We start from the raw sequence: 27,099 nt of genomic DNA, 5'->3' as shown, positions 1-27,099 counted from the left end.
CAATAAGATTTCATACCCTTAGTGCAGTATTTTAGATTGTATATTTATTATGTACGTTATGTTACGTTACGTTATAATAATGCAGCCAGAGATATATTAGTAAGCACAGCCATGGTATGAAGTTTCTTATGTTCCAGAGAGGCAGCCTGTAAATGTGCTTGATAGGACATGGGATTTCAAAGCTGACTGTAAAGTGGCAGAGAGCAACTGGCAGGGAATGACATGAGAGGCTTCAGTGGTGCTGCTTATGGGAAAGAGCTAACAGCGGAAAGGATGTGTGCACAGAGGAGAGTAGATCAAAGGCAGTATGTGTGTAGTTATTAAGAAAATGTAGAGGAAATAACAAAATCTAGGAAAGACGGGAATTCTGAGGAAGCATTAGAACCCATGAGCATTAAAGACAGATGAAGCATTTTAAACATACCACAGCTAATCACACAAAGGGTAGGGACTGAAAAAGAATGCAAACAATACTTAACCACATGAGGGCAGAGTCAATGAGCTGAGGGTGAAGTCCTGAGAATGGGTATATTTATACTCAGAACCACGGAATCACTCCTAGTTCTCAGATCTATGCCCCTGCCTATGCCCCAGCTGCCTGTCAGGAGAGTCCCACGTACTCAGCATCCCACCAGGCCTTTGGTTTCCAGGTGAGCTCTACTCACAGTGGAATAACTTTGCAGAAGTGGTACAAAGCACACAGCACGGGGTACTTAAAGATAAAGTGCACAATTTCTGCTTACATTTTGTCACCGGTATTTTGGCTATCCTGCTGAGTTCCCATGAGGTAAATAGCAAAAAGTGGGAGACGGGTAGCAAAAAGTGGAAGAATGCAAGAGTCTACATTGCAAGTGAGTTTTTGGCAGCATCCACAACTACCTGTATATGAATCCTTACAGCTATATTTTTTACAATTTAGGTACCGGGCCTTGGAAAGTTTGAGTCTATAGGTATTTAAAGAAAATATCCCAGCTGATCAATGACATGAAGTCTTCAGTTATTGTTATACATTTTAGGCAAAAAGATAATTTCTTAGAGTTTTTAGCAATTCTGTAAAGTAATGCAAATTTCTTCCGCTTGACAGCTGCCCAGCTGAAAGCCAAGTGACCTTTCTTCTTTCTGTACAGCCAAATACGGCCAACAAGGATGATAAACCAGTCGTGGTTAAAGCTGTGTACTTTGGTTTTAGCTTGACTGATCTTTTTAGCTTAAAAGACATGTGTGAGGACTGTTTTAAGCTATGGGTCATGATGGCCATCCAACATTCAGCAGTTATTCTAAATGTCTCAGTGAATCACTTACTGTAGCTGTTTTCAAAATGGGAAGGACATTTCATTCTCTCTCTTTTATGTATTACTGGTGTGAAGCACCTTATGTTTCCAGCTTAGCTGGCCAGGTGAAAAAAAAAAATATTTTCATTTATATATATATATATATATATATATATATATATATATATATGGTAGCTGTCAGAAGTGGATCCTTTGATGGATTTTCATTAACAAAAAGGCACAGATTTGCAAAAGAAAGCTCCTTTCTTAAAAATTCCAATATTCCAAAGTTAAAAGAAGATCTGAAGATTTACTAAACTGAAGTACAGGAATAGAAGGAGGAAATGCATATCGTAAATTAGTCTTCATTACCATGACATGTTTCATCCTGGGAAGAAAGTGATGGACAATTTTTATGTCATCATCGCATCAATTTTAAATTTCCTTTTGGTATTAATGCATTTTTTGAGAGACTCTTGATTGATATATTTGCATGTAATGAAATCTTGTTACAACAGAGGTCAGAGGTATGCTAGCTCTTATGGTACCAGAGGTAGCATGTAATCTTTACTTTTTCTTAGGTGATGATTTTTTTCCAGTCAGCAGTGGCACTCACAAGTAACTGTATGGCTGGTGAGCAGTAGCAGTGCTTTTTAAAAACTATAGTATAAATATATATTCAGTCAGTCAGTAGCCACATTTTGACAGATAACCTAAAACCACTTAAGTTTGTGGAGTAGTAAGTTGTGCACAACAAAGCTTATAGCAATAAAATCACTGCCTGACCCATGATGTAACAGCTGAACCCCCGTGCTGCTGCTAGCTGAGCACTGGCAGGTCACAACTCAAGGAGGAGGCCTTCAGCAAGCCGGGTCGCAGAAAAATCAAAGAGTTCAAAGCAGGGCTGGCTTAGCTGGTATTTCACTATTGCCTAAACCGGTTATGAAGCGACTGCAGAAAGGTTCAACCCACGTGGTGCTGCTGAGCCCTCTTGGCCAACATGCCCCTGCCTCGCGCACAGGCTGCGGGGGGGCCGCTGCCAGCAGGGAGGTGCCAAACCTTCCCCATTCTAGCTACAGTATATGCAAACAGCACAAAACAACAGCATGAACATGAAAGATTGCACTTTTCTACAATGGCAACTGAATTAGGAAGTTATGGTGAGTTACCAACAGCTAAAAATGAAAAGCAGTGCAGTAAATATCCGGGATGCTCCGTGTTGCTCACTTTTCTCAGTTCCTCAGCTTCCTCTAGGAAGCTCTTAAAAATCCCTTGTTCTCTCTACACCTACAGTTTTACAACCACACTCCCCAACTGTTCATTGTAAACTCTTAAATCTCTGAATTCAGAAAGTCAATTTAAAGAAATAAGTTTGTGCATTAAAGACTTCCTATGGCACTGATACCTGCTTTTCATTTTATCAACAGGTAAATCTACTGGGGCTGGAGTTCAAGCTTACTGAAGGTGAGGAGAATATGTCAGCTCCATCAGAATTTGAATAAATTTTGAATAAAGAAAGACATTGTAATATTGCGATATACTAAAATAGATTAGTTTACTTACGTGCACAGGATAGACTGGTCTTCTCGATCTGTGAATAAAGAAGAAAATCTCTTAATTAGGGAAAATGGCTATGTCCTCACAGAAGCACTTATATTTATAAGGATTTACATTGAACAGCCTAGACCATCCAAAATCAGGCAATCCATGATTAGTCAAAAGTACTGGGTTCACATCTTATTTAATTTGCCCTTCCATTTAAATAAGCATCTCTAATGGAAATATTTTGTACAAAAAATGAACAAAAGGTTAAGAGTTCAAAAATATTTTTTGTAAATTCCATTAGAGATGAACTGTAATGAGGACAGCAAAAAGATCAGGCTTTCTATAAGAAGATTATAATTGAAAATTTCAAACCTGAAACTCAAGTTTTTACTACGCTTATGAAGTATGGCTAGCAGCCCACTTGAGACAAAGTCTGGGCAGATAAGGCATCAAAAACTAAAATATTCTAAGCTGCTCCTGCAAAGTTTTAAATTTTGAAAGCAGAGCAGTTCAAATACCTGAATAATGTACTCTCTATTTCATTTCAGACCGAGAGACAACTTTTATCAAGAGGACAAGTAATTTCTCTGAGACATCCTCCAAAGAATAAGATAAAACAAGATACTTCACATATTTTACAAGAGCATGTCAACAAGTACATAAGTATTCTTCATGCTTTTTACTACAAATAGGACCATGAAACACATTGTGGATCAAACTTTATAAAAAGGTGGACCAAAATCTCCTTTTCTACTATGTGAGGCATGGAAGAGGTCTCTGTGCAGCAGGGTCCAGTACGCTGTAATGCTACAGCAAGGTTTAGGATTACATCCTAGCTCCATAACCTGCTCTTGCAGCATTCCTCCCTGCTCTTGCAGCGTTCCTCCCTGCGTATGCTTTTGGAGTCAGAGTTTCTCTTTACCTTCAGAACTTTTACACAGAATTTTCTACCAAAAGGCTGATCTCAGGCTAACATCTCTAGGCTGTGATGGACAATGAACACCCACTGAGGTTTCATAATGCGCTCCACAATGCTAAACTATTTTGTAAAGCTCCACTGAAGCAAGACTTCCAGAAAAGTCTGTAGTAACGGGAGGCTTTACAATTTGCCCTCTATGTAAAGATGCATGACTAGCATGTTTGCTGTGATCAGTTCTGAAGTAGAACCATTTTTTTCACTGTGGGAATGGTCAAACATTGGGACAGGTTGCCCAGAGAGGTGTGGTATCTCCACCCTTGGAGCTGTTTGGAAGTAGACTCTGAACAAGGCTCTGCGCAACCTGCCCCGGCGTTGAAGTTGGCCTTTGAGTGAGGCTGTCACAGACTGCCTTGTACAGACTGTGTATTTACCTGAGTCAGAAGAATCTTCTGACTTAGGAAAATAAATTCCCAGGCAGGTCAAGTACGTTTTTGAAAAGTGTGCATAGTTTACAAATCTGAGACTTGAGGCAGATAATTAAGGCAGAAGCAAGTGTTTCTGTATGGTTTGGCATTATTTATCAGATACAGAGCTAGCATTAGTCCAGTGGAGCCTCTGGTCAGAGGTTAAGACATGAACTCCTTCCTCCTTTTATTCAGTGTGTGGGGTGACTTGCAGGAGTACCTATCTGATTGCTTGCCCCTATTGCTGCCCCTTGTATGTATGTAATAAACACCATGAGATAAACAAGCTTTCTGTACTGTGTAAAGCCAATGGAGATAAATTAGACCTATTAAGCTTGCAAGTTGTAATTGCTGCCTGGACCACAGCCAGCCTAGGAAAAGCAGTAGAGGATTCTGCTATGGCTTGGATTGATATTAAACAACTGTTTTACTCCCTGTTCCTCAATAGCTATAACATTAACTGCTTTATTGATCACTCACATGGCAAATGGTGCCACTTAACTGCTTTATTGGGTAAATTGGTGCACCATGACTCATTACATTTCTGTTGGAGATATTTGTCAGCAATCAGCACAGCAGGACTCTTCCACATAAACATTTGGGAGGAGAGGAGCTGTGAGCCATGTTTATTTTTCACTGCAGGATACAAGCTAGGCTTTCTTTTAAGTTAAAAAAGTGAGAACATGGTAGAATTTTTGCTAAAAATACACTGTTGTGTAAATAGAAACCATGGGCATATATTGATATTGCATCACAAACCCATAAATACCATAAAGAAAATAAAAGTGATGCCTTGATACAGAGTTGCCAGTGGAATTTCTGAGCTCAGGGAACATTAGAAAAAGCTGGTCTCCTCCAAGCCAAGTATTTTCTCACTACTCTTTGCTGCCCATTGCTGCCTTTCTTTTGCTCCCCAGTAAGTGAAAAACCCCTCCTGAAGGTGTCTCATAAACTTGCCCACCACAGGGTTTGCATGAGTGCATGTGTATGGGCAGCTTTGCTGAAATGCAATAGCAGAAGAAGGATTAGGAAGGTCAGAAGTTGCACCAAGTGCCCTCTGGGATAGAGAACAGGCTGTGCAAGCCGAGCCTGAGTTACTGAATTTCTTTGGACTCGATCAGCCCAGCCCCTCATGCAGGTACAGGGAGCAAGTCCTGCTGAAATGGAAATAAGCGGGAAATGGAGGGAATGGTGGGTCTTTGGTCCTGGAAGGACTTAAACTGAAAGCAGGGACTGCTGGGTGGTTGCTGGCTCTCCAATGATGCCTTCTGGTGAAGCAGCACTTTGTGACTCTGACTGACAGCAACTTGCTTGAGGGCTATTGGGGGTTCTTGGAGGGAAAATCAAAATTATTTACTTGATTTCAGCTTTCTCTTGTAGTCTGAAAGGCTTCCAGGATTGGACCTATGTGATTTGGCTGTTCTCTGTAGGTGAACAACCCCATGGCATTCTTGCAAGCTTCTCTCTTGGTCACTGGACTTATCCCCTTCTAACTTCCCTTGTGTTTGGCAGCCATATGAAGTCTCAAAGCTTTCAGCCCTGCGTTGCTGAACTGTGCAGCCTGTCCTGCGAAACCTCGGGCTGACAAACTGTCCTGTGCACCTTCATGGAGGGAGAAGTCTAGATGTTACTCTATTTCCTTCTGCAGTTTTAACAAATTGCAAAGGTAAGGATGAAACGTATCAGGAAATCTAATCCTATTCTGTTATGACTTAAGCTGCAGATACTGGTCTCATTTACTTTCAAGGGCTCTCCCATTCGATTGCTTCTATTTCTGTTCTGGAATATTTTATTCTGTATAGAAAGGACTGTGCCCTATTTTGGGAGTCTGCAACTTTATGTGGGAAGATCTATCAGAAGAGAATGACTTGCACGAATAAAACTCCTTAAACATAATTCCTGGGGCTTAAAAAGTAACAAAATATGTCTTCTAGCCTTCAATATCTTTTTGGTTAATGCCTTTTTTAAAAATTTGACACTACCTGGAAGACTATCATATCCACCCCCTGTATGTCTATATTAGATGTTTTGGGCATTTTTAAATTTTCTCTTCAATTTTTAATAGCATGGAGATCTTCATTTACATTCTGAAACCCACCAGCTTTCCTAAACATGCAGTTGACTTTTTTTTTTTCTGGAATCTGCTTAGCTTTTTCACCAAACACCTCCAGATTGCTTGTAAGAATCATATGCCCCTCTGTTCTTGATAGACCAGCTAGCTCTGCTTAATCACAAACAAAATCAGATGGTTTATCACAATGAAGCAGCAAGTTGGCAGCTTTACCATAAAAGGAAAAAAACAGACTGAAACCATGTCCAACACTCGCTTACTGCTTCTTTACATTTGTTAATAACTACACTGCCTAAAGGGGACATTTCTGTACAGTCCTGCTGAGGACACAGTAAACAGATGGCTTTTCACAGCAGCCTCCTTTTCTAAGATCTTGGGAACTGTGTTTCCCTCCCATACCTCCCAGTAACTACCAGGTTGTTTGTTTTTCCATCTTTAACTCAAGCTTGCATAAAAATGGCTTTGCAGAAAATAGACAACCTTCTTGAATCTGCAGAGAGCTGTAACATATCTTCTCCATTTATTGCCAGAGAACTTAATAAAGGCCTAATCATCCACATGGAAACTTGTATCTATTGCTACCGCTACATAACCTGACTTTTCACATTTGTATTGCTTATCACTTATCTGCTGTTTGCTGCGAGCAGGGAAGATGGCAGAAGGCAGCAGAATTACTCATCCTTACTGGACCGGTGTCTCAGCTCCATCATCACTGGAAGCTGGCAGCGCTGCAGACAGAAGGCATCCACCCACCTCCAGCTCCTCTTCCCTGGCCTGCACTGCCCTTTCCTTGCTGCTGCACCCAGCGTTCATGCCGCCGCACTGTGCGCCAGGCAGGGGTGACCCACCTTAAAACTAATGCAGCAAAAGGCAAGGGGTGGTTTTCACCTGGAGCAGTTTTGCATCATGACTGCATGAAGACTGGTGCTGGCAGTGCAAGAGTTGGAATGAGGGGGTCGAGCCCTTCATGTGGCAGCTGTGCCGCTGGGGAGCTACTTCATCCGAAACACAGGAGAGAGAGGGGAGTGCAGAAGCACAGGGTGATTTTTTGTGGTCGCAGTCTCTAAGCGTAGTAGTAATCGGCTAGCTTGTCTGTAAAGACAGTCAGTGGGGCCCAGTTCAGTGTGGTAGCTCCTGGGGACAGATACACACACAAAATGCTGTCATGGAATATTATCTTCTCTGATGTGGTAATCAGTAGATTCAACAAGCAGCCCGGTTTGAGCATGAGACAGCATGACTGTGATCTGCAAAAGGGTTTTAGGTGCTCAGAACCACTTGAAGCAAGTGGAAGTTTTATCTCTGCCCCACCAACATCTCTGTTAATTCCTGTGTCCTGTGAGATGTCAGCTTTTCTGCAAATTTGGAAGCAAATCCAATTATCTGATTTCTGTTAACCGTAGCTAAGTGTTATGACCAGAACAACTTTGATGGGACTTAAACATCATCCCTAATGAATACATTAACCAACTAAGTCTCTAAAGCAGAAGGGGAGTGCGGTGTGCACAGCTCATGTTTTTTGCTGGATGTTTGTGCCAACAGAGGAGAGAGTGCGAATGTGAAGGGCTGTGATTCCCAGATGATGAGCCTGCAATAGGACCAGCGATCTGCAGACACTGAGGCTTCATTCACCAAAAGATAAAGGTTCACTGAGACATCTGAACAAGCTGATTGCTCTTGGCCAAGTGGCCCTGGTCATGAAGTACCAGAATGTAATTCTTCAGTCTCATGAATCTAAGATATATTTTACTTTGGCAAGAAGAAACTATGCAAGTTTCCCAGATAAGGAGCAATACTGAAATTTCACAAGGAAAACATTCAGTGCCCTGATCCATGTTTATGAGTAAGAATTTTTGTTTATATTCCATTTGCAAATATGCTTACAAAAAACTATGAAACCCTCTATGTCTATACATGTTGCGTGCACACACACACAATCATGTTGACGCCCACTTTCACCACTCCAATGTGAATACAATTTGGCTGAATAACTAGAGTTATTTTGAGGTTTGGTTTAGTTTTATGCACAAAACATGAGTACGTTTTTACAAACAAAAGCACAGCTTTAAAAACAGCTGGGGCCCTCTTCAGAGATGGAGAGCCTCCAACAGGGCATGTGCAAGTAAATAAGCAAGTAAAGCGTGGGTGTCCTGGGCTGGTGATGCAAGCCCTTGTGGGACCGCTCCCCGGCTGCTGTGCTAGCTGTGCATGGTTAGGATGGGAGGCGGTGGAAGAGCATTCTCCTAAAAGTTCAGCTGATGATGTGTTCCCTTCTCTTCTCTTTCTACTTGCTCTCCCTCTCCTCTCTGCTGTCAAGAAGCATTCCTTCCAAAGGGGGCACATGAATAACGAGGCGTAAAGCTTCCCCGAGAGTTGGTGGGGCCAGGAAATTATTATGAGCACCACAAAAGTGAATAGAAAGAAGCATGCACTCTTGCTGCCTGCTCCTCCCAGCACCCAGCCTGGGAGTCACAGCTGAACCCAGGCTGTTCTAGGTGCAGTTAATGACCACAGCGAAGGGCAAGCCAGCTCCAGTGGCTTCACCACTGCTTGGGAGAGCATGTTAGGAAGGACAGGAGACAGTCAGAGAGAGGAAGAGTGAGAGAGGTCCTTATGCTGCTGGGATCAGGCTGACCTATGCTGATACTAGTTTCATGTTAAGCAGAAAACTCGTGTACTGTCAGGCCAAAACAATTCTGCTTCAGCATAGGCTGTAGCGTTATGTTTTTTTCTCTTTCCTGGAGATAGCTTGTAGCCCTTTCCTAGTTGTTTTTCCCCATCCCATTTTAGGGGCAAGTAGCAGTAGTCTACAAAGCTGAACGAGGAGAACACTGCTGATGACCTGCAAGAGCCAGAAGCTTCTTGCAGAGCTCCCCTGCAAGGCTTGCTGCTTAAATAAAGGACCTGAGGAAAGCAGCCTGCTCTGACTTGAGGGCCTGCTCAAAGCCCTGGACAGTGCTGGATGCAGAGCACAGAGTTCGAGAGATGAGCTGGAAGACAGACATGTGACTGTGGCTTAGTGGAATGAGCTTATGCCAAGTAAGTTTCTTGTAACTGTGGTTACATCAAAAATTATATTTACTGAATTGTGTTATTCTAAAAGCACCTGCTCCCTCAGTCCTAAACTTATTTTATATGCCTGTCTTCATGAATAACTATGCTGTTACAGTAAGGGGGAAGGCCTGTTTTCAGGATGTCTTTTATTGTTGCTTTATTGATCCTCCTGCTCTGCTGCACTGTAGCTCTGCCTTCTGGGATGCACTCAAATAAAGGAACTGAAATAGCTCCAGAAAACAAATGTCATATAAGCCATAGGAAGAAAAAGGTTGATATTGTAAAGTAGATACCTAGTGCTCTGGGTTTAAAGTTGAATTAACTATACTTCAAACACTTGTATATCTGAAAATGTAGGATTCTAAAGTTAGGAACCTAAGTAACAATTAGGGAATCAACTTAAATAAGTAAATAATCTTCAGGAGTTTAATCTTCAGAAGTTCTAAGGATTTTGTTATTTGGATTATTTTGTTAGCATTACAGTTAGTACATACTCAGGACTTTTGGGGGAAAGACCTGTTTTGATGCCTTTGATATCACTCACCATTGGTGTGTTTCTGTGTGTGTGCTCGTATATATAGTGCTTGTACCAAAATGGCAGGGATTTGATTGGTATTTGCAGTCAGTAGAACTCTGTCTGGGGTCAGGCAATTTAGACTGCCTGGAAGCCTATCGTGTGTAAGATGATCTTTTTTCATTGTGGGGAAGGACTCTCTCTAGTCCAAGTCTTGGTTTAGAAAATAGCAATTAACTATGATATGCCAAACTGACTACTTGTAACTTCTAGTAAACTCATCAGGTTCACATTTCAAGTAGGACAAGTACAGGTCTACTGCAATCCTTGTGATTACAATGTGCTGTGCACCTGGAGAAATGCTGTGTCATTTCATTTGCGTAGTCAGATGAAGTGCAAAGTGGTTTTGAATGGATTCATTTCTCAGTAACGATCACTGTTCTGGGTATGTATGTAATTATTACAAAGAAATCAATCCTGGGTACTAATGTAGTTGCTAAACTGAAATTTCTAGATGCTGTTTATTGTTTTCCGCAGTCAGATCTAAAACCCACAGGCCCTAAGCCCTTAAATCCTTAAGCTCCAAACCAGGAAGCCCTAAGCATTAGGGCTGAGCCTGCGAACCTTGCTGAGCCATAGTTACCGGCCAGAATTTCTGCAGGGTCAGGCCCCTAATGAGGGCATTTAAATTTCAAAGCATTTTGCAGAGTCTTGGTTTCCTGGAGGACCTGAAGCCACTGCAAGATGGCAACCAGTCATGTCCCTGTAGTCTGTAGGTGTTGCAGCCTCATACACTCATCGCTATAGCTTTTTCATCCCTAAATTTATGATTTTTCCCTAGAGCAAAAACCCCTTCGTCTGTCAGTAGTGACTGCAGAAGGAGGAGAGCACTGTGAATTTCGAAGGTTTTGTTTGCACCATTTGGGGCCTGACTGCTTTCCCATTGCTGCTTGTTACCGTTATTAGAAAACAGAGCACATCTCAACTTAGGGCTCCAAACCATTAGACTGTAATGAAAGTAGCCCCAAAACATTACTTGAATTTGCTTTGCGAGGGGGTGAGAGAGAGAGAGGAGCAATGCCGACAGATCCAGCAGCGCTAGCAGCTAACTTTGGAATAGTCTCCACTGGTGGAGAGGGAGCATTTTCCATGCCCGTATTTGCCAAAACTATTTGCTTGACTTTGAAACCTTCCCACATGCCTCAACACAGATGGGTAAAAGGATTGTTTTTCCTTTTTGAGTCACAGTGTTTGTGGACTGCTGTTCCTGCCAAAGAATTCCTCTGAAACTTCTAGAAAGCCCGTGTCGCCCTCCGTAACAGATCTTTTCTGGCTGTGCTTCTTGCAGGAGCACATGTGGAGTTATAAGGTGTTTTCTCCCATGTTATTGAGCAGCGATTTCTAAGAACTGCAGCATTAAACTTGCCTACCTTGCAGCATGCTCCTGTAGGCTGTGTCCGCGATAGCGTAGATGTGGGGTGGCATCTCATGCCTCTTCTTTCCCTTGTACATGTCGATAATCTTCTCTGAATAAATGGGCAGCTGTTTGTATGGATTTATCACCACGCAGAAGAGACCTGAATAAGTCTGCAAGGAAATTCAAATAAAAACCGGAGTTAATATCATGTGCCATGTCTAGTCTGGGAAACAGAGGCATTGGCTGCATTGAACTAAGAGGATTTTAGCAGATAACACTCTCTTGTATTCTGCCTAGTGTAACAAATGAAGCAGCGATTTCTGAATGTATGTGTATGGGTGGTTTCCAAGTGTACAAATAATTATTTCTAACAAGCAAACTGCTAGAAAGTATGTGAATTTAGCAATCTGTAGAAACACCATGCTTTGATCTGATGTTAGAGCTTCTTGACTTCAGTTATTTTCAGTACATAGTGAATCGTCCTTATCTGTGGTGACGTAACACCTGTAATACTTCATAATATTTCTTTACATGTGTATTTTCATACCAGAGTATGTTCTCTGTTCAGGTAGGTGTCAGATTTTGTAAACTGAAATCCTAGGTAAGAAGCTTGGATTGATGTTAGAAGAAGGCTTTTTAAAAAAGATTATATGAATACCATATAACAATAATGATTGATGAGAGTCCTTGAAAAAAAGTACTCAAGTTCCAAATAGATGTCTTAATAGAATAGTCATGCCTTCGCTACATGACTATTTCTGTAAGAAATTTAAGGAAAAATGTGGTTTCTGTTTACAGTTTAATTAAGATATTCATATAAAAATATATACATAAACAAACAAGAACATTGTCTACCAGCTGATAGCTGTTCATCCAGGTTTTGTTAGGTTTTCTTAATTCTCCTTTATTTTTAAAAGCTCCAGCTATTGAACTGGGAGCAGAAATAATAGCATATGATAATAGATGGTGAGCCATACGTCACAAACAGTTACTAAAAGTAAACAGTTTGCAAGGGTTTCCCATTTAAAAAAAAAAAAAACAACCCCAAAATAAAAAAATTACAAATTTACGATATTATAATTGCAGGGGTATTGGGATAGTTAAGCTGTCCTATGCCTGTTAGTTTTAAAACCATGCCAGTTTAAAAAAAGTAAAATAATGAATCTACGCTCTTTCTAACTTAGGCATAAGCAGGTTTGGATTTTTTTTTTTATTGCCATGCTGTGTGAATGAGTGCTTTGTGGCGTGCAGCTGCTGCCGTGCCTCAATCTCAGGGTTTTATCTCAGGCCCAAGGATGGCTCAAGCTGCCTCAGTTCCCCCACTGCAGCGCAGGACTGTAAAACAACGTCGGGAGGCTTGGCTCTGGGCACAGGGATTTCCCTTTCCTGACCATAATAGGAAATGGCACAACACGGTCTCGGCATAGCCTGAGCGCTTTATATGGTATTCAGCAAACACGGTGAGAGCATCCATCAGCCTCCAGCAGTGAAGAGCAGGTTGGGTGCTCCATGGTGAGCAGGAGAACGTCTGGGGTGCTCTGGGTGGTGATGAGGACCTCTCCTGCCGTCACAGGTTGTGACTGTGTTTCCATGGGCTCAAGTCAGATAACAAGACAATCAAGCTCAAGATCTTTGCCAGTTCTCAATATCCCCAAGCTAAAACTCTTGACGTGGGAGGTAGATAATTACTGTGCTGGATTTGCAGTGATGCTGGAGCTCAGAATGAAACTGTGTCAAATTGTGTCAAAATGAACTTTAGCGCTGCAGGGACAATACACTTGAAAAGTGGCAGTTTTTTATCCTAGAATGACTACCAGGGCTCTTAAGGAAAGGATAGCAAGGCCTTTATTTTCAGTAGAAATAGATTTACTGTATGCACTCAACTAATCATTCCTAACCAAGTAAATAAAATAATAGGAGAGTAAATTTCCAATTCAGGAAATTACTTAGGCCTCCCTTCCCTGAGATTTATAGGCATTTGCCTGAATTGCCACATGCAGGGCTGTTTGCACACCCAGGCATACAGTAACATACCTTTGAAGAACTAATGTTGAGGCACAAGAAGCAGTTACTAAGGCAGAGCAAAAGCCTGAGCTGATGAAGTTCAGGAATCCCCATTTCTAACCGGATACCTTCTCTCACTTTGGGAAAGTTGACCAAGACCTCTTGGTTTCACTGATTGTAGTTCTAGGTATCTGCTTTGCAAGGATTTGGGGAAAACTGATTCATGTATGTGATGTTTTGAAGATAAGCAAGCCAGTTGGCTAAGCATGTGATTGAAAGTGGGGGGTTTGAAGTTTCCATGCTTTAAATCATTCTCCTTGGGGCACGGTCTGCCCAGAGAGGGAGACCCATGGCCGTATCTCTGCCTAGAGGGTCTGGAGACAGAACATGGTTTGAGGTATCTTAGGGATAGTGTCCATTCGAGTGCTGAGCTTGTGTGTTCCTTGGACAGTCACTGCTGATGGGTATTTAAGAGACTGGCACGGGTACGCACATCTATGTTGTAAATGCCTACGTTTGGGCAGAGGAATCCCACCTCTGGTTCCAATATGCATATATAGTTTTCTGTATTTAAGAAAGCGTTTTGCGCTGTTAGGCGAAGACGGAATTAGTAGTGCCTATGAGTACAGGCACAAGAAACTCTACTTGCAAATCCACTGAACTTGCATTGCTACTTTATTTATGTTTATGTAATAATTTTTGGTCTAATTTGTGTGTGGACAAGGCAGGTTCTGTTTGTTCTGAGCAATGCAAAACATGAGTTAGTGGCAACGCACTTCTTGCCCTTCTTTCTTAATTATCTGTGATGAAGAAAAAGTCCAAGGTGTTTTTCCAGTGTACAGCCACTCTGAATTTCCGTGCTGAATCTTTTTATTTAATAATACTTAATATAAATGCAAGGGGCAGGTGATTTGATTTATGTTTGGGGTTTTTTTTTCCAACTAGGTTGACTTTTTTCTTTAGCAGAATTGGGAATCCCCATTTGTGTCAGTGATGCTCTAAAGAGGAAAATGTTAAGGTCACGTTTTCTTTGTATGTGTGGGACTCCAAGGGAGGCAATGTAGGCGTTGCATGGCAAAGCCAGGAGTTGGTTGTTTACAGTTACTTTTGCAAGTGGATGAGAACAAAACATCAAATTCTGTTTAGATGCCCCCTATTTATTTACTTTTTTTTTAAAGGTACAGCAGTATCTAGTAGGGCAGCACTGTGTAAGGCTGGACAGTTTTAAGCAGTTTTTGGTTACTGAAAATACTAATAACTTGTTGTAATACAAGTCAAAATAATTTCTTTATAACTGTTAATTTACCACCATCTTAAAATCTAGTCTCTTGAGAAAGAAAACTTAATTTCAGATACACTTCCATTTATGTCTCCATGAAAAATTATTTGATTTCTAGTTGTGTTATCCACTTTTTGAAATTAATTTCCTCTTCCTGTAGAAAGTGAAAGTTCCACAAAAAAATCCACAGAGTAAACATATTGGGAATCCTGGAAAATCTATGCAGATTGTTGCCGAGAACAACAACAACAAAATAAACCCCACACATTTTATCCCACTATTCTTCTAGTAATTCTTTTTAGATCTTGCAACAATGCAGAACATTTTCAGACAAATTCCATTTTAGTAATTAATGCTGCACGTTCTGATATAATAGCACATAGGTCCATATGTTCACCTGCAAACTTAAAATCCAATAAACTCAAATACTGAAAAGATGGAAAGTCTAGCTTCTTTCAGGAATCTTGATGATGTGCATTTTAGTACATTCCTGAAGGAAAGATTTTGAGCTTAGCTCTCTTAAGTTATGCACAACAATTAAATAGTTCCTTTGTTGTACTATACATAACTATCTTATTTTCTGCTTCATTTCCTACTTTCCAATTTAGCATTCCTTATATTAATAATGAGAGCTCTACTCCTGCTTCTAAAACCTTGTTACTTAAGCTCTGTACTTTCTTTCACTCATCAGTGGTCTGTCATGCAAGTAAAATTTTCATAGATTGAAACTGTAGATTACTTTTCTGCAGCACAGCATAGGGATCCTCCATGTAAAATCAAAGAGAACAGCTAAGTTCCATGGAAACTTTCTGGGCTTTCTTACTGTGCAGTTTGCTTACTGTTCATGCAGATAGAGTACAGGATTATTAATGTCAAAATATGCTTGTGTTAATATACTGGTGTGGACTGGAAGACACAATAATCTTGTCCCTAATTCACATGAACATAGAGAAGATTATAATTTGCCCAGGTTTATCTAATCTGTAAATTGACCAACAAGGAAAAAAAAAGTTTTAGTGGATGCATGACTTCGGTTCAGTAACACACTGGAGCATATGAGTACTCTTACTTGAATTCCAGTGGCTTTATTCATTTATTCAAACATAAGGTTTTACTCAGGCACCCATCAAACCAGAACTTGTCAGCTGCCTTTCAGTGGGAGTTTTGCCTGAGAAAAGACTGCATGATTTGGCTTTTCCTTATGTTCTTTTTGCAAGTTACTGGAAACTTGTTCAGGTTTACATTGAAGTCATTCAGAAGTCCCTGTTGCTTTATTTATTTCAAAGCAGTAGGACTGAAGTGTTGCTCAGCTATCAGAGAGTACTTTCCAAGCCAACAATATCCTTTCAGAATTAGCAAGCTTTGGGGAAGAAACCTTCATGTGTTTTAATTAAGTAGAGAAGCAATTATTAAAGAAGCAGGAGAATCATGGGGAATAAAGTGAATGAAATACATTTTTGGTTTGGGATGCCACTGCTGAGGGGTGACTACTTGCGTGGCAGTGTTACATGCAAGGACTGTACCCCTGACAGCACAGGGGTCCACCTTGTTCGTGATGGGACATGGTAGCATGCAATAGGAAGTGCTGTGTATGTGTTTGATTCTACTCACATAAATTAAACCTGAGAAGTATCTCTCCCTTAGGTTGTGCAGCACTGAAGCTTCATTGAGGCAAGTCAGCTCTGCCATGTCCTCAACTTTGGAGAACTTTGGAGGGTTCATCTTCTGGATGTCATCCTTGCTCAGTGTCACTTTCTTTCCATTTTCTGCCAGTTCAACTGTCACCTCATCCCCTTTCTCTTCCTTGATACTTGCTGCTTCAAATCCATGTTTCTCTGATGGAACCCAAACCAGTCTCTTCGCTGACCAGTCAGCCTGGGCAAGTGGATTGTTGATGAAGTTTTTGTCCACAAAGAGGAATTTCTCATCATCGCTGAGAGCTTTTTGAGCCATTTTGACTCAGTAGACACCTGTTGAGGAAGGAAAATATTCTGCTTTAAAGGGAGGCAAACATGGAGATGTTCCAGGTAAAACACATTTGATAAATCTGCCGTGCAGTAGATCCAAAGCACGATAGGTCTTGTGTCATAGCTCACGTTTCCATGCAGATACTTTTGGGTGCCAGCTTAGATACCTTAGAGTATCTGCATTCAGATTCCCATGCCTTTGTTACTGTGTCTGAAATCACCTAAATCAAAAGCTTCAGGGCACTAAAACATACCAGGACACCTGGGCTTATTGCTTTATTTTGTTCATCTTGTACTGAAGATCAGAGAGACAAGTAAGGCATAACTAATATCTGTGCAATAAGACTGTCAGGACTGCACCAAGACTACCAGCTGAACAGCTTCCTGCAGCCTCATCTCTTGCCCATCACAAAGTTAATTGAGTTCAGATACATAAAAAATTTCTCATCACCCAAATACTGTTGGCTGCATACTGAAATACCAGTGCAATAATTAAATAATTAGTAGAACAGTTCCCAGGCTGTGTTCCAGAAGGGACAGAAATTAACTTTTCTTGCGAAGGACTATTTCCGATCACTCTAATACCATTTCATTTGGAGCAGTGTAAGATTAAGAAAAGGTCAGAAGAAAAAACAGAAAAAAAATTATCAGTACTGCTGATGAAGGAGAAGTAATTTAGTTATCCCCTTTCCATGGTCAGACAGTGGGAGCCCATCATTTATGAAGGTTAAATGTCTACCACATGAGAGAGAGAAGAAATAAAACAAGCCTGGAAATTGCATCAGCTATTAGATACTCTGAACCATGATGCTCTAATTGGAAGGATGATGCATCTGTGTCATGCAGTTGCACATGGATAAAACAGCATCGCGCAGTCGCGGCTGGATAAAGCAGCCGGATGTGTCTGCTCCGTAGGTGAGAGCAATGGGAGGGTTTTGGCTGCTTTGCGCCGTGCCTGGGAGGGAGGAGGCAGCTTCTTTCCTGCTCTGGCCATTGGAGGTTAGGATGTGGCTGCAAGAGCTTTGCTGATAGTGCTGGAGCTTTCGTAAGTGTTCTGCTCTGTCCTGCGGGACACACATCTACATGAGGAAAGGATTAAACAGAGGACTTCGTGTGGTTTGCTACAGGGCAGGAAAAGAGCGGTGCTAATCAGGAAACCTGCCGTGCAGCAGAGCAGAGGGGAGCTGGGGAGGAGCTACGCTGGGGAGCAGGGAAGAGTGTGCCCAAGAAAAACATCTCCAGGAGACAGAGGCTGTTTCATTTCCTTATTGAGAGTGAATTTAATATTTACAGCATTCAAACAAACATGAATCTTGAGGGAGTTTGGAGAACTGACTGCTAAAGATGTCAGCAATCAACCCATAAGCAGAATGATATTTGTAAAGACCAAGCTCTGTGGTATGTAGCCAAATGGACACCCTGTGCTCTGGGAGTATCAGAGATTGGTTTCCAAATATTTGTCCCTGAAGCCTTCCCACAGATTAATGTTTTTTTGCAAGGCCAGGCTGTGTGAGGGGTCTGAGAGAGAAGCATGGATCATGCAGAAGGTGACATAAAGCTTAGAAACAAAACTAGGATTTTGGAGGGTTAGATGATATCCCACTGAAATTCAGTGGAAATGAGATGCCCCAGCTCCTTAAACTCCCTTGACAATTCTCTCATATAAAAAAAGAACAGCTTTCCTCTAAATGTGCTCGTTCTAGAGCCACCAGCCTTGCCTGGAAAACCTCAACAGGAGAATTCACCCAGGTCATCCATGCACACGCAATGTGCATGGTGGTGTGGGTGAGCGGGAGGGAGACCCCAACAGCTGGGCACTGCATGTCGCCGCTGGCCTGCGCGCAGCCTTCACCGCTGTCGAGTCTCTGCGAGGGAGCTCTGTAGGATGTGGCCCTTCGCTCGCTCCCAGGGGATTCTTGGAAGAGAGCTGCAAGAGGAAACTATTTGACCTCTGTGTGGATTAAGGCAGAAAATGTTCCCTCGTTGCCAAGAGGGCTGGTAGAGCCGCACAGTTCCAATAATGGAGATGGTATTCTCTCCAGCTGAGCTTTCCAGCTGGCGGCCGCAGGGTGAAGCCGGCTGGACAGGGGAACAGAGGGAGTGCTGCCCCATTGCCAGGGCTGTGGCTGCAGGGGCAGGGGGCTCAGGGAGCAGCAGGAGCCTGCTACGGCCTCTCTCTTCCCGCTGCGGTAGCAATGGGCAAGGCACGTTCTCCGCCCCACTGCCCCAGCAGTGTGGGAGGAACTGCTGCGGCAAGGGGGTTGGAGGATTTCGGTCCATCCTAGGCCCAGAAGAGAGAGCTATATGGTCATCCTGAGGCATCAGAAAGGTTGGATCGTGCTACCCATAGCTAAGTGCCAAGTGACAGCACATTCAAATCACTAGGAATTTGGTATTGCTGTCAGAAACACCAAAAATTAGACTGAGCTGCAGAGCTGAGTTTCACAGAGTCAAATCCTGCTACTTTGAGGCTGCCCACAAACAATGATGGTGGAAATCAAGCTGCCGAATCATCCTGACCTTCTACCTCAAAAACCCAACCGCAGGTAAAACTGTTGGCCTGCTACAAAGAATGTCACCAGTGGGACGACCCAAAAGTTCTTTGCTGTTTTGTTGCCCAAGGACCAAGGGAAAGTTCTTTTCCTTGTTACATGATAAGTCAAAAACATCTTCCACAGATTACAGCATGAAACAGAGAGCTGGTCTGTCTGTATTCTACTACGTTCTCCTACTTCTTCCTGCACGTAAAACCTTCTGCACCTTGTTATTTAAATTCAGTCTTTTTGAAAGCGAGATGAGGTTGGAAGTTATAAAAGGTGGCATGAACTGCAGAGCTTGGAAATACAAGTTTTTATCAAACTGTGTTTGACTAGTTTAAACATGGTAAGAATAGAGCCCTTACAAGAAATAGGGAATAGACAGTCTCAGCTGGATCTTGTAACTCCTCTGAAACACAATGAGGAGAAAAAATGGATTTGTGTAAAAAGAACTTTTCATGACTGATCCTCTGAAATCCGAGGATAAAGTTTGAGTAGCAGCTGAGTACCACTGTAGTAAAAAAGGAAATGCAGTTATGAAATGTGGGTTAATGAATATTAATAGTTTAATAGATTCATGAATATTAATCAATGTGTATTAATATTAGTTTCTGAATGGAAGGGGTAGAAGACGAGCTCCACAAACTCAACTAGATTTGTCCTAGTGAGGTGCTGTGCACTGAACTAATGAGCTGCTGAAGCTTTCTGATTAATAATTGGCAGTAAACCTTCTGGTCCATCTCGGATCAAGACTGAACTGCACTGGTCCAGCATATGATTGATACTGGGGAAACAGGCCAAGGAGAAAGATTCATTACTGCCTATTGAGAACTTTCCCTGAGAAGGCGAAATTTACCCCTTAGGCAGTTCCTGGGTTTCATCCGTAGGGCTGGCTGAGAGAAATGGAGACCAATCTTTTATCTGTGCAGGAGGTGGTAAGAGGTTCTCGTCCATTCTTTTAGGTAGATGATAGCCCAAATCTCGTACAAGAGTAAATACTTTTGTACTCAGAGGTGAGCTATCCTGAGGAAGGGGGGAGGGAAAGCAATCACAAAAATACTACTGATAGTAAGTTTCTTGCCTTAGAAATGGGCCAAATTACACCAAACTGGATCCATCTGTTATACTTGTCTAAACCCCAAATGTGCATGTACACACGGGCATGCGTACTTCCATAGCTTACTTTCTATTCCTCCTTCTGCTGTCCCACTGCAGATATATCCGTCTGATCTTCACTGACTTTTCCCTTATCATGTCAGTGACAGAAGTTGAATGCGCTCTTTACAATCAGTTAATCCTGAGTATATTATTCCAAGGACAAAGTATCAGTATCTCCAGGAAGTGCACTTTAATTAAAAGGTTATTGGCCATGCAGAATTGCCTCCTGGGTCAGAGCTTAGAGGGACTGCTTTTCTCCTAATGAGAAGATAAAGTGAATTCTCCCTTCCTCTGCAGGATGTGCACGTCAGTATAAAAGCTTATCACAGCTGTACAGGGAATAATTATTACAACAGGGGAACACATAACCAAGTGCGTGAATTATATTTTCAGAAGCCAAGTCCTGCTCTCATAAGTGGTTTCTGATGGAAGAGCAGTAACCTGCTGCTTGACTCAAGCTGCGTTTCCTGGGCTACAGTAGTTCTTGACTATGTTCTTTCCAGGTTGCTTATGTTTTACTTTTCCAGTACTTAACTGAATTACCCAACTGAGCATTGCTTGACAAAAAGAAAATCTAGGGGTGAATCCTAATCTTGTGATCTTCGTTTGGGAACTGGTTCCCCAGCAGAGTTAGCTTTGGCACGAGCACTGCTACCAATCCCTCCTGGCCTTTCACCTCTCCCCACTGGTCACTGGGACCACCCCTCAAATGCTTACTCTCATCATGGACATTTCCATCTGAACATGGAGGTATCAGCAGTACTAGTTTATGGTTGTTCAACCATGGAAGAGGGAAAGCCTGTATTTTAAGAAAGAACATTTTCAGTAATTTCACAGAGCTGGTTTTGGGGGGTTTTTTGTTTTTGTTTTTTGGGTTTTTTTAAAATGCATTCTCCGTCTACTTTAATCAAATTGTCTGTAGGTGCCTTGGTCTCCTATCAGGTCTTCTCACCTCTGTTAATGCAAGTTACTACACCACTCTGATTAAACACTTGATAACTCTTCTAATACTCCAAAGAAATTGGCCCAGGTTATTACCTGTGTTATAAACTGTAAAAAATGAGAAAAGAAGGAAAAAAGACTTGAATTGCGTCATGTGGGGACAGATTCCCTTTGTCTGGAAAATACCAGCTATTTCAAATACCCCCAAATGCCATTCTATTAAGTAAATCAGATTCTGCATGTTCATTAGAATTCATAAATAATCCATATTTTAACTGGACTTTGCACAAGTTGGAAAGCTATCTCTAGCTCTTGGCTTCTTCTAAAATTAACATACTTAAAAGCCAACAGCTTTGCAACTAATAAGTCTCAGTGAATTATAAAGAGTTGGGATCCTCTGCATACATCTATGCATGCTACCATATATGGCGATGTTCTTCTCAATACTAGCTGTTCCACAAAAATGTAATGATAACAAATTCAAAACAAATACCTTTTAGGGACTAGCGTGTCAATTGCAAATGAGATAATAAAAATCATTGTTTACATCTAAGCGAACACAGCCAGAGGAGTATCCTGTACTAAACTAAAGTGACTACTTAATCAAGCGCTTTGCTCTCTGGGGGTTCATCGTTTTAGCCTCTGTGTTAGAGGCTTGAGGGGACTGTAAACTTTGGGAGTTCAGCAAGTCAGTCCGTGCACAGCGTCTTGTTGCAAGCTGCAAAGCTTTCAGTGAAAGAGAAGGTGGGCTTGTTTTTAAACAAGTGCATTTTAGAAAAATTTCATTGAGACGTATGTATTAGATAATAATTACAAACATTCTGCTTTCCCTTATATTTAAGATATCTCACATTGCTTCTTAATTCACACACATATGCCTCTCACAGACATATCAACATTTATATATGTGAGCATGCACACATATCCCTATACGTGTGTGTGAAAGAAGCAAGTGAACGTTGGGATGACGCTGAAGCTGCTTTCTATACTGCCACCTACTGTCTTCTTCATTAATCTCGGTGTTTTGTTAAAGTGAGAAGTTGGTTGCTCTATTTTCCCTTCAAAAAAAAAGGCATGGCATGTTTGAAATTACTCGAATTAGTGTAGTTCAGTGAATTATCAGATTAGTTTTGCTTCAATTTTATTCCTGGCTTATTAAAAACACACATATGTAATGCTAAGGCATCTTTGTAAAAATGTCTCCATTTCTTCGTCTAATTTTTAAGCATTTTTCCTGTTTAAAGTACAAGTAACTGGCAAGCTAATTATTTTCTTTGGTTATACTTTCTTTAAACAGCATGGGAAGTGCACTAAGTTCCTTTATTAGCACTGAAAAAGTAGAAAAACTTCAAGACGATCAGCTGCTCAGGCTACCGGGTTTCTTCTTTACTGAGTGCACATGTGATGGTTAATTGCAGCGGGTACCTGCCACCATCCGGCAGTGCACAGCACCTTGCTTGGAGCGCAACGCGTGCTCTGCAGCCAGCGTCTTTAAGGCTCGGTTCGGCAATAGCCGAGTTAGAAGTGACGAAGGAACAGGCTAGAACATCTGTGCACGCTTTCAAACGTGCACGGTCTCTAATACATTCTAAACAGAACCCGATCAGTCATACACAAATCAGGATAAACCATTTGAGCGTGTCTGATAGGTCTGTTCCTATTTCTAATTCGTACGTATCTGCAGGTTAATTCACTGACCGTGTGTGCAAAGTAGCGTAACAGCTTGCCAAACTGCTCCATCCCAAAGCGCGGCCAGCCCCAGCCCCGTCCCCAGCAGGGACCCCGCGGTACTTACAGGCGTCCAGCTAGGGGAGCAGAGAGTGAATTGGAGAGTCGGGAACCTGTACAGCCACCAGCCGGGACAGTCCGAGTCCTCGCTGCCTTTGCAGCCTCCCTATATAGAGGAGGAGAATCTTGTCAGTGGGGAGGGGCCCTGGAAACCACGTCCTGCTGGAAAATCCTCTCGGTACCTGGGTTAAAAAAGACAGCCTGAGCCAAGGACCTCATTCCCAGCAGGGCCTAACCCTGGGCTGCTGCCCCTGCCCCGAGCCGCTCTTTAGGGAAGCAGGCTGGTTCTGGCTTTTGGAAGGGCATGAAAGGGGTGCCCCTAGCTCAAAATGGGTGCCCCTAAGTTCGGAGGTTTTGCTTTTTCCTAGGGTGAAACTGTTTGGCCAAGCAAATGGACCTTTAACTCCTTCCTGCCTCGGCAGCATCCTCACCCCTCACGGCCCCCTGCCTAGACGGACAAAGGGCAGATCATGGTCCCGCACGGCACAGGAGGTTTCCCACCCACCGTCAGTGCCTTTTCTTGGAGCTAAGATAAGTCCCTGAGTTCAGGGGTTGCTTGGGAGAGGAGGGTTATTCCTAACACAGCAGGGATGCGTGGGTGGAGGTTGCTCTGGTCTCCATGTGTTTATGTGACATCCGGAGCCCGGGGCTGGTTCAAGCCTCCTTTGCCCCTGGGGAACAAGAGGGTCATTTCCCACCTCCCCAGTGGATTTGCCAAAGTTTCTCTTGCGATCTGGTGCGCAGCTCAGTTCCTGAGAAAGGACTGTAAATACTTTTTCATATATAAGAAATACCTCCCTCTGTCCATAAAAGGAAGAAGAGAAGTGATAAATAGCAGAGGGGGAACAGTCCCTGGGATGCAGTGGAAAGAACAGGCGGCAGGCACCGTGTGCTGGGGGGGAGAGGAGGACAGGGCGCTGGGAGCCAGACCTGCAGGGGCTAGGGAGTGATCTGGTCCTCGTCAAACCTCCTTCACACCCCCCAAACCTTCAGTCCCCGGCTGTTCCCCCTCCTTCCCCCGCTAGTAGCCAACAGCCTTGTGCAGTAAGACCTGTGGATGGAGACATCCCAAAAAGGGAAAGCTAGGATCCTCTAGGAATTCCCATCAACGTGCCAAATACAAAATACCGAAACAACCCCCTCTCAGCAACAGACTAAATATGGTGTATACCCAAAGGATCAGAGCACAGTCCTGGGTGAAATAATTTCTCTTGGCATCAACAGTCCTGTCTTCTCTGGAAAATAAACCCTCCTGGGAAGACCGATGAGCTTCATATTGGTCGTGGCATCCTAAAAAAACACCTATGAGGGGAGGCTGGGCTGAAAACCTCTGCTGTCACTTGGTCAAAGTACCAGCACTTGCAGGTATGACAGACCTGTAGCCCCTTCTTCCAGCTCTGGCCAGCGGTGAACAAATTTGGGCAAAGAGGAGAGAGGGGAAGAGCATCAGGGTTTCTTCCCCGCAACATTTCAGAAATACCAGGTACAGACTCATGTTCAGGCCTTAGCTGGAGAAGACCAGATTTGCCAACGCAGTCGCACGGTCCCCGCGGTTGCAGCTTGTCCTTCCAGGTGGAGGGCCGGTGCCCACTGCCTCGCTAGGTGCAGGGCTGCCACGCAGCCACGCAAAGCCCTCCCGGGAGCTGAAAGGCAGCACTGTCATATCAGGCTCATGCACGTGTGACTGTGTTGGAGCAACGCCAGGGAAAATGATCGCCAGGATGTAAATCCAAGAAACTTGCCCTTGTTAGCAGAAAGTTCTTCACTGGGTAGTTCACGCCTTTTTTTTTTTTTTTAATTTCTTGGTTTCAAACTTAGCTTTTAAATAGGAATATAAAATACTGAAATGCAAGGGGTTCCTCTGAAAAGTATGATCATCTTAACATTCATCAAAGTTATCCTAAGAAGTTCCCTTTAAACCCATGCAGCTGTTTCACAAAACCAGGCACATTTTAATAGTAGCTTAAAAAGGAGTGGAAATTATTCTGGCTGTTTTGCAAACCGCTGCATGTGCACATGCAGGCTTGCTGCCCGAGTAGTGTGTTTAACAGAGGCAGTGGTGGAGGGTGATATATGATGTGACATTAAAACGGAGCTGGAAGGTCTAAAATGTATTACTGCTGGGACTGAAACAGTTGCACTCTCAAGCCATGTGGGGTAGGAACTGATAAGTGTAAGCGTGGCTTCCAACCTTCACTTAAAAGTTAAGGTAAGAATACACTAATATGATAGCCTGGTTGGACTTTCCTAAATGTTGTGGTATTTTTTTAAACCAAAGTTGCCTCAAAACGAAAGCTGTGGATTCCCAGTGGATGATGCCTTTGTGACAACAAATAAACTTTATTTAAACCCCTCTGATTTGTTTATTTGTTTTAATTACTTTTCTAGAAAAAATAAAGTATTGAGCAGCCTGCCCTTAAAATATCTCCTTGCTGAATTTGCACTGTAAATATTGTACTTGGAAAAAAAAAAAGAGGACTTGAGAAGGAAAGAAATTAACTTTCAGCTGCCTTACCACAGTGTAACCTGAATACAACAGAGGGAAAAAAGAGAAGCACGGATGGTGATCTTAGTTTGTTAAATAATGTGTGTCAGGTAAGCAATTTTTTTTATTTAAAAATGTTTTTACCTAAGTTTACCAACCATGTTTGTCTAAGCTGACATATGTAATTGGCACTGACAAGCGTACCGGTGGGTTACCACTTGTGTTGAGCTGTGCTCTTGCAACAGGAGGGACAGTCTGCATCCAAACTAGAACAATTAATCATAAGAGTAGTCTGACAAGGTAGAATAGTCACTGACTGTTTAATATTAAGCTTTGTGCTTAATGCTGGCTGCAGGTCAAGTGAAGTATGTGAAGCATACAGGCCAATTCTGATTCAGTTGGACACCAGCTGCTACTGAAAGGGTGTCTTTGCAAGTGTGAACAAATATTTTGGGGTTTCTTTTCCTAAACATAATCGCTCACTGATAATCACTCCTCCGGAAAACTGATCAACTGACACCAAGATTCAGCTTGATACAAAGGGCACTCAGGAAGGAAAGCGTAACCAACTCCTTGGAGTGTGTTGATAAAGCTTAGAAAAAAATTTCCCGTGTGCATGACAGAAACTAATACCTCTGAAACAGCCCTGGTGCTGTGGAGTCTATACAGTTTCCTCTGATTCTAAGGGAGAGTAAAAATTTGGTTTCAAAGAATTTTATTTTCCCCCCAAAACTTGTGGGTTAAGTTCTTCCAAAGCACTCTCCAGATCTGATATCCACACCAAACTTCACTGGCTCCTTGTCACCTTCACTTGTGATATCACGCTTAGACAAAGAACAGCCTCTTTTAACGTAATTCTCTCTGTAACAGTCTCAGTTACAGTGTTCTATCTCCAATAAACTTCAGAAATGCATTTTGCTCATTAAAACCCCCAAACTTCTACATGCTTATATCTTTTTTTTCATTTTCTGATGTCATTAGAAAGAATAAGGGTAGTTAATGCAAGACATCACAGTCTGTAATTAAGCTAGACAGAGCTTCTTAAATTGAGAAAATAATTTTTGTGCATGCTCGCCTAGGTGGCAATTTTGTCTAAAACCTGAACCTGTGACTCTAGGATTGTGAATTATTTTCATCTAAATACTGACCTCGCTTAGCTTAAACTTTCAAGGAATGATTTTTTGGAAAGTGCAGCCATATTGTACAGGCTTTGCAATTCCTCTTCGTCCGTTAACAAGTAAGGCAGCCTGACATTTCATGGGACTCGCTACATGTCTGCATCTTGAAAGATGCTCTCACATTTCATGTACTATCAGGATAAATGCTAGACCATTAATAATGTGATTAGACCAGTATATTTTCATAGACATATTTCAAAGCTTTGTTGTACAAATAAATATCACTGGAAATACACTTTAATTTGATTTTAATTTGCTTGTACAATGACTATACTTTGAAACAAGAGATTGTTCCAAAACCCCAGATGTGTACTGTGAGGCTATTAGAGAATTAGATGAAATGCATGTTGCACTGAGAGCAAACGGGCCAGCTCCCACCCAGCGCAGGATCCTGACAATGGGCTGAAGCTGCAATCCCCAAAGAAAAGAGTCCGGAGATTCCCTCTGTCTTCAACGGATTTCTTCTCCGACTTCAGACCTTTACCTCAAAGCTCAGTGAAGGACAC

At 42.2% G+C, this 27,099-nt stretch overlaps 1 protein-coding gene across 1 annotated transcript in view; it reads right to left on the bottom strand.

The window, feature by feature from the left end:
• The window catches only part of MYH11 (myosin heavy chain 11), a 62,517-nt gene extending 39,404 nt beyond the window's left edge, over positions 1-23,113 (bottom strand). Inside the window, exons 1-4 of the mRNA XM_072878046.1 lie at positions 22,938-23,113; positions 16,150-16,508; positions 11,269-11,425; positions 2,835-2,862 (exon numbers count right to left, since the gene is read on the bottom strand). Coding sequence (XP_072734147.1) covers positions 2,835-2,862; positions 11,269-11,425; positions 16,150-16,491 — 527 coding nt within the window. The 5' untranslated portion in view covers positions 16,492-16,508; positions 22,938-23,113. The remainder of the gene's footprint in view (positions 1-2,834; positions 2,863-11,268; positions 11,426-16,149; positions 16,509-22,937) is intronic.
• Between the last annotated feature and the right edge of the window lie 3,986 nt (positions 23,114-27,099).

The sequence above is a fragment of the Ciconia boyciana genome, chromosome 13, assembly GCF_034638445.1.
Source record: "Ciconia boyciana chromosome 13, ASM3463844v1, whole genome shotgun sequence".
Lineage (NCBI taxonomy): Eukaryota > Metazoa > Chordata > Aves > Ciconiiformes > Ciconiidae > Ciconia > Ciconia boyciana.
Note: the sequence above shows the minus strand (reverse complement) of the source record. Positions and strands in the feature narration are given on the sequence as shown.